Genomic DNA, 11,707 nt, shown 5'->3' with positions numbered 1-11,707 from the left:
GCTTCTAGGCTCTACATGACCTTACATTCCCAAACCCCATTTTGTTGCGAACTTGCTACTTGATTAATTTTATTCTCCTTTTAGGAGCATGTTACAGGCTACATGTACAAAAAGTCGGTAATCGAGACTGAACAAGGCTGGGATGTTTTTGTTCAGGAGGTGCATTCTAAGTTGCATTTTTTATTCATCCGTTTTAATAAACACTGCCAAAAACTTAGTTAATTTTTACGTTAAGTTTATTCAATTTGGCACTGCGACACTACTTTCATGTCAGCTTTCTATTCCTTAGTCCTTGCATTGTGGCTGATTCACATGTTTGTGGCTTTTCATTTCAACATTCTACCTTCTTTCCTAAGAAATCAAGAATCCGGTCTCATTCAGGATAAACATATCTCATGCGTTTAATTCTTTTCTGAAGAAACTCATGCACTATATGTGTATAAGAATTTCCTACATGGTTTTGGAATCATACAGCAAAGGCAAGATAAAGTCATCCTTTGTTGCTGCGGCTGTTTCAATTTCCCGGTTTCGTGCTCTTATTTTAGTTTCTTTTATTTCCAAGTAGGCCATAAATTAAACGAACTGCTATTTGTGCAAGACAAACCTTTGGTTAAAAATATGTCCTATTTGTAAACGTCTATTGTTTTCGTCAATCAATCATATCACCAAGTTACTCACCTACCCTCCTTTCCCTCCTTAGACTTGCAAATTGACTGCCGGGCGCTGTCTCGGCCTCTTGGTCAGCTACCCTTTTCAAGGTGAGCTTGATAAGTCCCCCCATTGATTATTTCTACATCTCATCCCCTTTTTAGTGATCATGATTCGGCAGATCGCCCAGTTGGTCGGCAAGGAAACCATGTACAGCAACATTTTAAAGGCCTTCGTGGAGATTAACGTAAATGAGGGTTTGCCGGGTCTTTTTGGGTAAGGCTTGATGAAATTATCCCCTCAGTTTTTGAAAAATGGATGATTTTATGTCCGTTTCATTATTTTTTGAAAAGCGATGTCTTTAACGTCCACCTAACTTCCATTCGTAATAAGTTGATGAATCGACTTGACTATTTAAGCCATTTTTAAAATGAAATCGTTTTCTTTGGCTATCGTGACCTCACAAATTTACACCAAATTAGGTCACTGTTTCTATAAGTCATGTGTCGAGTTTCCCTCTTACCTCGGGAAGGCTTTGATGTTGTGACTCCTATCCTTTCTGTTTTTTGGTAGGTATTATGCCAAGCATCTCTGTGAAACCTTTTCCCTGCTCCACTGCCTTAATTTCTAGCCTCTTTGAACGAATTATTGGGGACCCTCCCCCATCTCGGTCGTATTTTGAATTCGAATTCTTTCCTTACATAAGCTTTGGTGTATCGCCTGCACTGGCCTTGTCAGTTCTACAGAAGTTTTGTCTGCATAGTTTACATGCTGCATTCCAGGAATGGATGATCTTCGTTCGTTGCTTCTAGACCACTGTGGAGGTTGGCATTTCAGATATCTTTTTTTCATTGTTTCTCAAAATCGTTTCAACCCTTACTAATTTCTTTTTGAATGACTTCTGATGAATTAGTTTTACCTTTTTTCGCCCGCTTTTGGAGTTTTTGAAAGGTCATGTTTATTTTGTTCTAAGGTCAGGGTTTACCTGAGGGTATTTATAGGTGCATACTTCCTTAAAAGTGGTATCTCAAATATCCAGCTGCGTTGTTTGATTGCATTTGAAATATGCCCTTGAGGCATTAATAAATTTCGAAAGTTTTTGCGAAGTAACATTTAGCAAATTTCGTTCACCTTACCATTTCTATCTTCTTTGAGAAGTACATTTAAGCAGCTGCAATCCCTTCCTCTTTTAAAGCCTTCCGGTGGATCTGTTTTAAAAAACAAACGTTTTATCTAAGCGTTTATCGACTTCGCCATCTCCTCGGTGCATCCCTTTTGCCATCTTGATAAGCGCTTCTTTTTCAGATTAGGCTCCGTCATATCACATCGACCGAAAATATGGCCTCACGTTTTGCCTGTTTTTTTATTCACAGACATAAAATTGGTGCACACCTCAAGTTTGTTTTAATGCGAGTTTAAGTGGTTCTTCTTCGCAAACGCACTTGGCAGGACATGCTTTTTACAGTGTAAATTCAGATTCGTAAATTGGTCTCGCTTTTTGGAGACATAAACGGCGTACATTTGTGCTCCTCTATCCTCGGCTAAATGAAGGGTTGCCTTACTGCACCGTAGAGTGGATTTCAATGTTCTCGGCTTAATCCAAAAGGCATTGGAACACAAGTGAACAGTGCTGGGTTGTGGCAATTTGTGATGAGTCGGTTTGACGGTTTTGTCGACTTCCGAAGCCCATTACTTTAAATGCCAGAGCAGCTTTTACTCTCCCAATTCATCGCATCGAATTTGCGGTCTCTGTTTTGCGTACGTTCCGATCCACCTATTTTGCTACTCTACTCACCTTCTTGGAAAGCGGGGTTGGTTGACCTTCAAATCGGCCTTTGTAGGGCCTATCTCAAATTGATTTGACTAATGTTTTACGCTTTTTAAGGGCCATATTTCTTGTACCTCTTTTGGTGAGCTTCAAACTTACCTCAAGCAAAACCTTGCTGAATCAACTCACCACACTTTGGCATTTTTAAAGCGTGGCTCTTTGCTGGCGCTCCTAGCTTACTTCGAATGGGTTCAAGTGAGTGGATTCTGCTGTTTCATCACTTGTTTCTCACGGTAGGCGGCTTCCCTTCCTTACTTCCTTCATTTACCTTACGAAGCTAGGTACGCCTTTTAATTTCCAAGATCATAATCCACTCTACTTGATTATCATCAGAAAAGGTCACTGAGCGCGCTCTTAGCTGGCAACTTTTAACTCAATAATCCCGTATTTACCTTATTTTCATTGGCAATGATTTTGCTTTCAGTACCCCATCTCTGATGGGTAGATAGATGAGTAGGTTAAGCTAATCGTACCGGAAAATCGTAAAGTCTCACTCGTCACCTCAAAATCTCCAAGTGGTAGCATCCGAGCACTTATTTCGCAGGCTTCAAGAGACCCGGAGAGGCATATCAACATCTTTTTTTCAAGGATAGAAGTTCCAGATTGTTACCTGCCAACGTTAGATGCATTAATTTTATGATTTTGTCACATTTGGATGGCATTACTTCGAATTTCAGGATAGCTTGACCTCCAAAAAGTCTCTTTTGGACGGCTTCCAATTCCCTTTTTTAGGAAATAAAAGTGCTTAAACTTAGGTACTATCAAGACAAGACTGTCCAACATATCGAAAGAACTTTTTTAGATTACCTGCTACTTTCTGTGTCAATTTTTGATAAAACGATTATCCAATCAAGGTCGCATAATCACTATTCATTGAAAGCGGTGTCGTGTACTGCTTTTGTGCCCTACTTTCTCCTTTCATCTCCTCATCGGTGAAAGGTAGCCAAGGTAGGCTAATCACTGCGAAAAAATCACAACATGCCGTTTGACGCCTACCTTAAAGTAGACACCGAGATTGGTAGTTGAGCGTGCTAACTATCGTGCCTCAGTGGTTGTCAGAAGGACAACCGCCAAAGCGTATGCGGTCTAGTGATAAATACTCTACGGGTTTCAACGCGCTTTCATCCTGTCACCCAAATTTTGTACTTAGGCTACATGGCATGTGCTCTTTCGCAGTCCGCATCAGTTTGAGCGTCTCAAATGGATTGATGAAGTCTGTGGTTCCTTGGCAGTAGCCGAATTTATGGCGGTTGAGAACAGTGGGAAACGTTGAAGCGCCTGTAGCGGTTGATTTTTTTCTGTCCTAGGCGACATCGAATGTGGCATTTCCCTACTACTCGATTTTCTGCTAGTAAAGTAGAAAATCGCTTCACCTGTCTTGACATAGGGCGACTTTTCTACACATTTGTGGCCCAACCTTTCCGCCTGTCCAGTGACCCTGGGTAACCTTAAATCTGTGCGGGCAAGTGCGGGTTGTTTAGCTACCGTTATATTCGATGGATTTTTACGGATATGCGATAATAAGTGGCTTGCAAGATTGAATAAAAAAGTTCTCAACTCTCTGGCTCATTTCTATGCCTTTTGCAGTCTTCCAGAAACAAATTCGTTTATTTTCAAAAATCTGGGCAGAAATTCTGTTTCCTTTTTCATACGGAGGTTAAAGTGGCTACTCTGGGGCTTTTTATCCGCTTGCAAGATAATCTCTACCCGTGCTCATGAAATTCCGTGTGGTGCCAAAGTGTAGCCGTTGAAATGCCATTGTGACACCTCTGCTTCCTCAGCCTCCAAGACCCTTTCCCCTCAGTTGACGTGAGTGTAAATATTGCGGTGGAGGGTTATCATTTTTTCTCCTCAATCTTAGAGGGTCGTCTCTGTTGCGATATGTAAGTCTCCACTCATTGTATTGAGAATGGAGGATCTTGCTTAACATGATGGATTTTTGATTGGTTCACCATTTCTGATTGTCGCTTTCCTACAGAATACCACAGGAAGGTCCTAACCTCCAAGTTTTTCTGTGTTATTTAGCGGTCTGATCCCACGACTCCTGGGAGAGGTAATCGCAGTCTGGTTGACAGCCAGCATGGCCTATGTAGTGAACAAGTACCTTCTACCCGAGGATACGGACCAAGTTGTTAAGGAACACACGCCTTACATTGCTGGCGTGAGTTATGCCGCCTGCACTTTTGGCTCTTATTTCCATTCTTCCCCTCTTGCTTTTCCACGTTTCCCTCCTCGTTTTCTACAGTCTGATTGGTGCATTATTGTTTCTGATACGGGACTCCAAGTATGTGGAACAATGGAGCTCTACTACTACTAACCCTGATATGAGTAGAATGTCATCAGTGCACGGTGGAGGGCTCAACTCCCCACTAGCATCGAAAATAAGAAAAGCCTACTAGCAACATTATAAATAACATGTTTTTTGCAAACTTTTGGCAGCTTCTGCTGTCTTCGTGCACTCATCGTCTCACGGTTACCTCCACCGTGATGGCCGTCAGTGGTTCCGGGTACGTAGGACTGCCTTACTTCTTTCTATTTTTTTATTCTGTAAAGCATTTAATATTTCCATCGTTCCAGCTTATCGGTTGACGTGCCGTTCAAGAACAGTTTGGACTGCTACAACTACCTTTCAACAAGGGTAAGAAGTCTGGTCAGATTGGTTACTTTACTTTACCTCTTTTTCGTTGTCAGAATTCCTTCATGCGTGGAGCCTCACTCTTCTTCCGTTATGCATCGAGTCCTCTGTGAAATTGGTGTTTTTTCTCGGCTTATCAAAGTATTCATTACTCTAGTTTATAGCCGCCTTACCCTACTGGACTTCTTCGTTATGATGAAGCAAATTTTTTGGTCTTTGTCGCACCTGGTAAATTGTCTGAATAAAGATACTTTGTTTACAAAGAAAGTGTTGGGCCGTGTGAGAGGTGTTGAAAGTCTTGTCAACCCTTTGTCTGGGATGGAAACGGTGGAGAGGGAGGGCAGGATTAATTAATCGTGTCCTATTGTGCCAAAAGCCTAATTCCACTCGTTGGGTCAACTACTCATTCAGCTCACTTTACTATTCGTGATTTATGAGGCGGTAGTGATAGAGCGTGTAGGAGAATCAACAGTCCTCTTCTGTAGGTGGAACGTCAGTCCATTTGTGATATCCTTATAGCTCTATCTAAGGAATCTATCATGAAGATAGACCTCAAGAAGTTGTATTTCAGTAATTTTGAACAAGTCTTCTGTGGACTAAATTAATTCCTTAATTATCGCTCTCCTACTATCTGAGTCCGCCCGGCCATCTGGAGTTCGGTAAGTCTGATGGATTTCGCCTTTATCCTCAACGAAGCGCAAGGAAGTAGTTTCGGTTTCTTCATAGTGCGTTTAAGGTCGCAGCTCATGGTCTGGTCGTCTCCGGCTGCTTTATGGCCCATTACCTCTATTAACATAACACGAAAGCGCTAAACCCGTTTCAGATCAAGGCGGAGATTGCCCGCATTGTGCTGTTTGCGATCCCGTTCTTTCAACGCGTTTTCCATTGCCAAGAGACCGACTAGTGGATGGTAATGATTAGCGAGCAAGAAAATGGTAGATTTTCCTTGCGAACATAGAGCACTTGTGAATGGATAAGTACGAAACTCCCAACAAAACAAACCGTCAACAGGATTAACTTTGCCAAATTACATGATGCCGCTACTGGCCGCCCTGCCATTATGTAATGGAATTGGTTAGTTGAGTAGTGACACCAACGTTGTCGCCTGGGGACCTTGAGATTTTTAGGGCAAAGCGCTCCCTACGGCTAGTTAGTCGGTAGAGAAAGACAGTGCTCAAGTTGGGGGTAGAGCTGTGCATCCAAGTGTTTGAAATCCCGTATCTATCGCTGCAATGGCTAGCCTAAACGAAACCGCGACCTCTAACACATTTGCGCTGAAAAGGGTTGCTGCCATGGAGGTAGTACACGTAGCAAAATAGTCATGCCTTCTAGAGGAGTAAATAACTGACGCACATGTCATAAACCAACCCGCGCTGCACGTAAATGGAGACAGCAAGAAATGAGCGGGTGCTTGCAAGGGCGTGCGTGATGAACAGAGTAAAATCTAGGAGAGGCTTCGACCTTTTCTTTGGTAAAATAATGATTTAATTGGTATGAAAACTTCATAGCCAGTCGCGCGCTAGACAGTGGTGACCGCAGTCGTGGTGAACATTCATCAAGCAGAGCCCCGATTCCCTGACTTCTAAATAAAGCATAACCTATTGTTAAATTGTGGCACCACTTAATGTTGCAGTGAGTTACCGAAAATTGATGGAAAACCCGTGTCATATATATGCGACGCTAGTAGAGAACGCTTGAATAGCTACGTTACCAATCAAATCGGTCAAATGGACTAGGCTGCTGTCTACTTTTTTAGAAGCGACGCAATGTAGCGGTTTGCCCGCATGACCAACCTGTAGTGGAACCACTTATGAATGAAAAAGTACCAGCCAAAATGTGTGATTTTATAATAAATGTTAACAAAAATAGACAAACATCTTCCTACGAAGATGTATAAAATCTCGGATTTCTTTAAGAAGAAACCTTGAGAGCAAACAGGATATCTGACCTTGTACAATTCAGACGCAAAAGCATATTTGTGTCTTTTCGAGACGGTTCCGCGGAAATCAGTCTGTAGGCACTCAGCGAAGCACACATTGCAAATATTGCCGTATCTGTTGGTTTAGGTACGCCTAAAAAGGGGAGTCATTGTTTTCGAAACGTTCAGAAATAAGCGCTTTTAGAATATGTCAAACACAAAAATGGTGCAGAAAAGATACCACAAAATACAGACACTGACCCTCAAGGTTGCAGAGGACGTGAAGCTGCTGCAAACACCGATTCAGCGGAACCTCTTCAACGCCTTGCGCTGCCACCTCAGCTACAATAGCTCGTAGCAGCAGTCGCTCGTAGTGGGAAACGCTTCGCAGAGCAGTTAATCCTAACGAAGTGAACATCTCCCGCAGGGCTGCGTTCACATGCTGCATGGTTGTGGTAGCCTTCTGACCTCCCTCCAGTTGCGCTAACTCGGCCGCACGACGACAAATATCCAACGCTCGACGTGCGTCACCCGACACCGCGGCTACTTTGCGAGTTGCTAATTCAATTGCTTTCGGCTAAAAGAAGTGCTACTTAAGTAACGTCAGTAAAGTCGAATGGGAGCTCATGCGACAAGACATGCGTTGCTTACATCGAAAGATGAGCCAAGCTCCGATCCTAGTCGAGCATTGACAATAGCGGCGAGTTGTTCATGCGAATAAGGCGCAAAAGCAAGTCGATTAAGACCCAAACGACTAGCTACGCGATGATGCAACACGCGTTCAGGTAGATCCATGGTGTTTGCTACGGCTAGTACGATCAATATACGTCTTCCACATCGTTTACGGTCGCCAACGCCAACCGAAGACCGACATGTCCAATCGAAGAGGGCATAGAGGACGTCTTGCCGGCGTGAACACAGGAGGTCCAATTCGTCGAGGAGGAGGATGCAAGCTGGAGCAGTAGAATTACCACGTTGCCGTGGTGCTGAACAGAACTCAGCTTCGAGCAGCGACATCGCCTTGTAGGCTGACGCTTTTTCGCCTTTCAATGCCTACAATGATGGAAAATAGGGAGCTTGTCTCTCAGTGGCTAGAAGCCATTCAAGCCTATGGCGCTTCGGTTGATAGGGGACTGTTTGTAAACGGTCTCGCAACATTCTGATAGGCCGAGTTACGCTCCGAGAATGTGCCCTCTATATTAATGACAGTGTTAAAAAGGTGATTCTAAAACAAAAAACCTCGTTTTTCAGGGATTGAGAGTATAAGGATATATCCCAGAGGCGAGACAATCAAATGGTATCGAGTTTTGATAATCGCCCCCAGATCAAGTGTAGCATAAAGCACCAGATTTGAACGAGTCGGAACCATTCACTTACATTTCTGGTGAAGGCAGTGCTTTGTAATCGTGATCGATGGGCACGATAGCCTCCATCCCCTCCTGTTGCCGTTAAAGGGATCGTTCATTGGAAGGCAATTATGACGTGAAATATGCTTTCTGTAGAAGCACTAGCTTCCGCGTGAAATCTTCGTATGCAAAGTTTGCCTAACAGCGGATGCGACAGAGGAAATGGAAGCATTCCCGAGCCACAGTAAATTACCGAAACTGATGAGCGACCGCATAGACAACCATCCTGATTTGAATCCCAGACGCTAGCATGCTCGCGTAACCCAAAGATGCCGCAATCGACGTGAATAGAAAGAAGTGGTGATTCGTGGCAACTAACCTCATAGATCTGAGCATAGATTTGATGCGGCTGGGACACTTGCATCCCATTGACGGTGACAAATTTGAAGGGTGGAATAACACTGTTGCCGTCCTCATCCACACAGCCAGCCATGCTCCTCGCTACAGCCGTGACAGTTGCCGTCTTTCCTGTTCCCGGTACTCCCGAGATATACAGACACCTGTGTGAAATGAAAAAAGGGTATTCAGGGACTGTAAAATACATAAACTCATGATTGGCTAGCATTAATAAAGCATAAATATACCTTTTAGTGTCTGGATAGTGTCTACTTCACTCTCCTATCAATCGTGTCAGATGTTGAAACCATTCATTTAATCATTTGGCCATCTCTTATTTTGCTAATCGAATCAAACACTCGTTTAATAGTTCAATGCTCCAACCCATTATTCAATCAACCATCCGTTTCCTGTTTGGCTTCACGAAACTAGAGGCGGATAATAGCAACGCCAAAATACCAAAAAAAAAAAAATTCCTAAGCCGAAAAACCAATCCCAGCCCTTCCCAATAAACAAAAGGACCAGTTTTGTCGAAGGCACTGACCATCAAGCAAATCGGAAATGTCATGTCTACTGAACTCAAACTCTCCATTCCAAATGGCTCAAATGCAACCAAAGGCTAAGTTTAAATTGGTCTTTGAACGTAAAAGTAAACAAAGAAAAGAAAAATTATGCAATAATGAATTGGTTATCTTCAATAACCATTGGTCCAAAATAGTGATTGGTTTTGGTTGAGCTGTAAATCCGATTGCTTTCAACAATGATAAAAAACCACCTAGATGTTACCCTCCAGTGCCATTTTGAAGGTGCTCAAAAAGGAACTCGAAGATCGCATCAAATTCCTTTTCGCGGCAGGGTAGACAGTCGTTAGAGAGACGCGAAGCGTGCAGCCTACAAGGCATTATAAAAATGGAAAAGTGACACAAAAAAGGGTGTGACAGAAAGAGATTAGTAAATCGGACAAGTTACTTGGCATTCAACGTCTCACGATCGATGATGGCGGAGGTGGTACGACGAGGAAAGAAGGCTTGATCACTGACAGAAGTCTGCAAATTGCAAAAGAAGGTGGAAAATCGGTGATTTAGATTTTAAGACTAAATTACTCACTTGTGCTGGTCTCCTGGTTTTTCTACGTCGTGGCCTCGTTCGACGCACCCACTTATCATCAGAAGTGTCTGTAGAAGTGGTGGGACTTGTAGGGTCCTCTTCGGAAGAGATCTCCTCCGAGTCAAATTCTTCAGAAGATGAGACATTTTCAGAGGGAGAGAAGGATGCCTCAGAAGAATGCAATGACGAGCCTTTTTGACGTGACAACGAAGTCGCTGAATGCACTGAAGGAATTCATTAAGAACCAGATACGTGAAAGGTTTCGACGGTAGATCTTCTGCTGATGAAATACTTTATCAACTTAAGCCTTTATATTTTTCGACCTGAAATAGTGACTGTGTCTAGTAACAAATGAAGGTATTTTGCGGTTTTTAAAGATTGGTGATAAAAAAATGAAAGTAAAGAAAATCATACATCATCTACTCACCCTTCTCCGTGTGACGACATGCTACAGAAGAAAGGGGAGTGGCCTTCGCCTTCGGACTGGTGGAGAGTTTTTTGAAGCATTCCAAGATCTTCACCATCGCCTCATCCTTGCACGTCCTTCGCGGAGTACGTGGAGTCCTAGGCGCAGAAGTGGCGGTGGAATCCATCGTGTTTCTAACCCTCAGTGGACCATATCCTGCTTCCTTCACTGCTTCTATCGTGAGAATAGAAGAAATACTTTCCAAAGAATTGCGTCTTATTTGCTGAGTCATATTTGTCAAATTGAGTTCAGTAATACCAGATCAACAAACACAGGGCTGCAGGTTCCAAATCGACACATTCGCTGCTAACACCGTATATTTAACATACCAGACTTCCTACTTGAACCCAAAGACACAAATACATGACATATGTTCATTACCAATTTACGATATTCGTATGTGCAAAATCGTGCTTAAAACAGGTTGGCAAAATGCAAAACAATATAGCTGTTGTAGAATGTATTGGATCTGATAAAAAGTACGCTTTTAGCTTTTAGGTAAGACTTTCAATGAGCCAATCTAGTGACAGGGAAGTTTTCCAGACAAAGCAAGCAAAATCCAACATCGACTTGATCGCGCGTGAACAAGTTAAATTGCCACCAAAAATTGTAGGTAATGCTACTTAATTTTTTGCTAAACAGTAACACTCACCGGATTGGCCAGGACCATCAGATTTAGCGGGCGTAGATTTAACAGAAACTCGTGGTTTGGACGAACGTTGAGCTAAAATGGTGACGAAAAAAAGGTCAAACTCTGAAAAACTGGTCAAAGAGAATAAGGATTGTAAGCGATTGAGGCTTTGAAAAGCTAACACGCGATTTGGTTAAACAGCAAAGTTAAGGAAAAAAGCAAAGTGCATTCGGGCTAGTAAATATGGTCAGCACCTACTAGCTGAAGAGAAATCAAAAGGCTGGGATCACTGCCTCGACCTACTAAAAAGACCTAAAGCACAAGATTGTTAAGAATTGGAGTGTATGAATAACATGCTTTTAGAAGCACTGACAAAAACACAGAAAGATGAATAGTTATTAGAGTGATAATTTGTCAGTCATATCTGATTTTCGAGAAATATGTTGCTTGAGATGGCAATGAATTCTAAAAAATATTTGTTGAAACAAACCCTAGGCACTTCAGATCAACACATTGGTGCATAACTTCCTAAATACCAACACAATATCAGGTTTTTCCATATTTTTTCCGGTATTTCCAGTAATAAAATGGACAAACTTACTCGGCACCTCCGGCACCTTGAAACGTTGCGTCACTTCTGCTCTTCGGGGTTTAATTTTTCTCGGCGCAGAATTTTCATTTGGTTCCTCAGTTTCAACTTCAGATTTGATGGGTGCAGACCTAATTCTAGGC

General features: G+C 42.5%; 2 protein-coding genes across 2 annotated transcripts in view; one reads left to right on the top strand and one right to left on the bottom strand. All coding sequences in view use genetic code 11, as the record gives it.

Moving 5' to 3' along the window:
- The window catches only part of EGR_06574 (Mitochondrial carrier protein), a gene marked incomplete at both ends in the record, with an annotated part of 5,778 nt that extends 554 nt beyond the window's left edge, over positions 1 to 5,224 (top strand). The window contains 7 exons of the mRNA XM_024495823.1: positions 85 to 159; positions 701 to 758; positions 813 to 924; positions 4,502 to 4,637; positions 4,916 to 4,983; positions 5,054 to 5,114; positions 5,168 to 5,224. Of these exons, the coding sequence (XP_024349783.1) occupies positions 85 to 159; positions 701 to 758; positions 813 to 924; positions 4,502 to 4,637; positions 4,916 to 4,983; positions 5,054 to 5,114; positions 5,168 to 5,224 (567 nt within the window). The remainder of the gene's footprint in view (positions 1 to 84; positions 160 to 700; positions 759 to 812; positions 925 to 4,501; positions 4,638 to 4,915; positions 4,984 to 5,053; positions 5,115 to 5,167) is intronic.
- A 695-nt stretch (positions 5,225 to 5,919) lies between these two features.
- On the bottom strand, positions 5,920 to 10,471 carry EGR_06573 (Origin recognition complex subunit; the record flags this gene model as incomplete). Its single annotated transcript, XM_024495822.1, has 8 exons — positions 5,920 to 6,011; positions 7,291 to 7,606; positions 7,681 to 8,082; positions 8,629 to 8,935; positions 9,558 to 9,662; positions 9,741 to 9,817; positions 9,879 to 10,102; positions 10,306 to 10,471. The coding sequence occupies 8 exons, from the start codon at positions 10,469 to 10,471 to the stop codon at positions 5,920 to 5,922; spliced, it is 1,689 nt and encodes a 562-aa protein (XP_024349782.1).
- Positions 10,472 to 11,707: the final 1,236 nt, after the last annotated feature.

This window comes from Echinococcus granulosus (assembly GCF_000524195.1).
Source record: "Echinococcus granulosus chromosome Unknown EG_S00059, whole genome shotgun sequence".
Taxonomy (NCBI): Eukaryota; Metazoa; Platyhelminthes; class Cestoda; order Cyclophyllidea; family Taeniidae; genus Echinococcus; species Echinococcus granulosus.
Note: the sequence above shows the minus strand (reverse complement) of the source record. Positions and strands in the feature narration are given on the sequence as shown.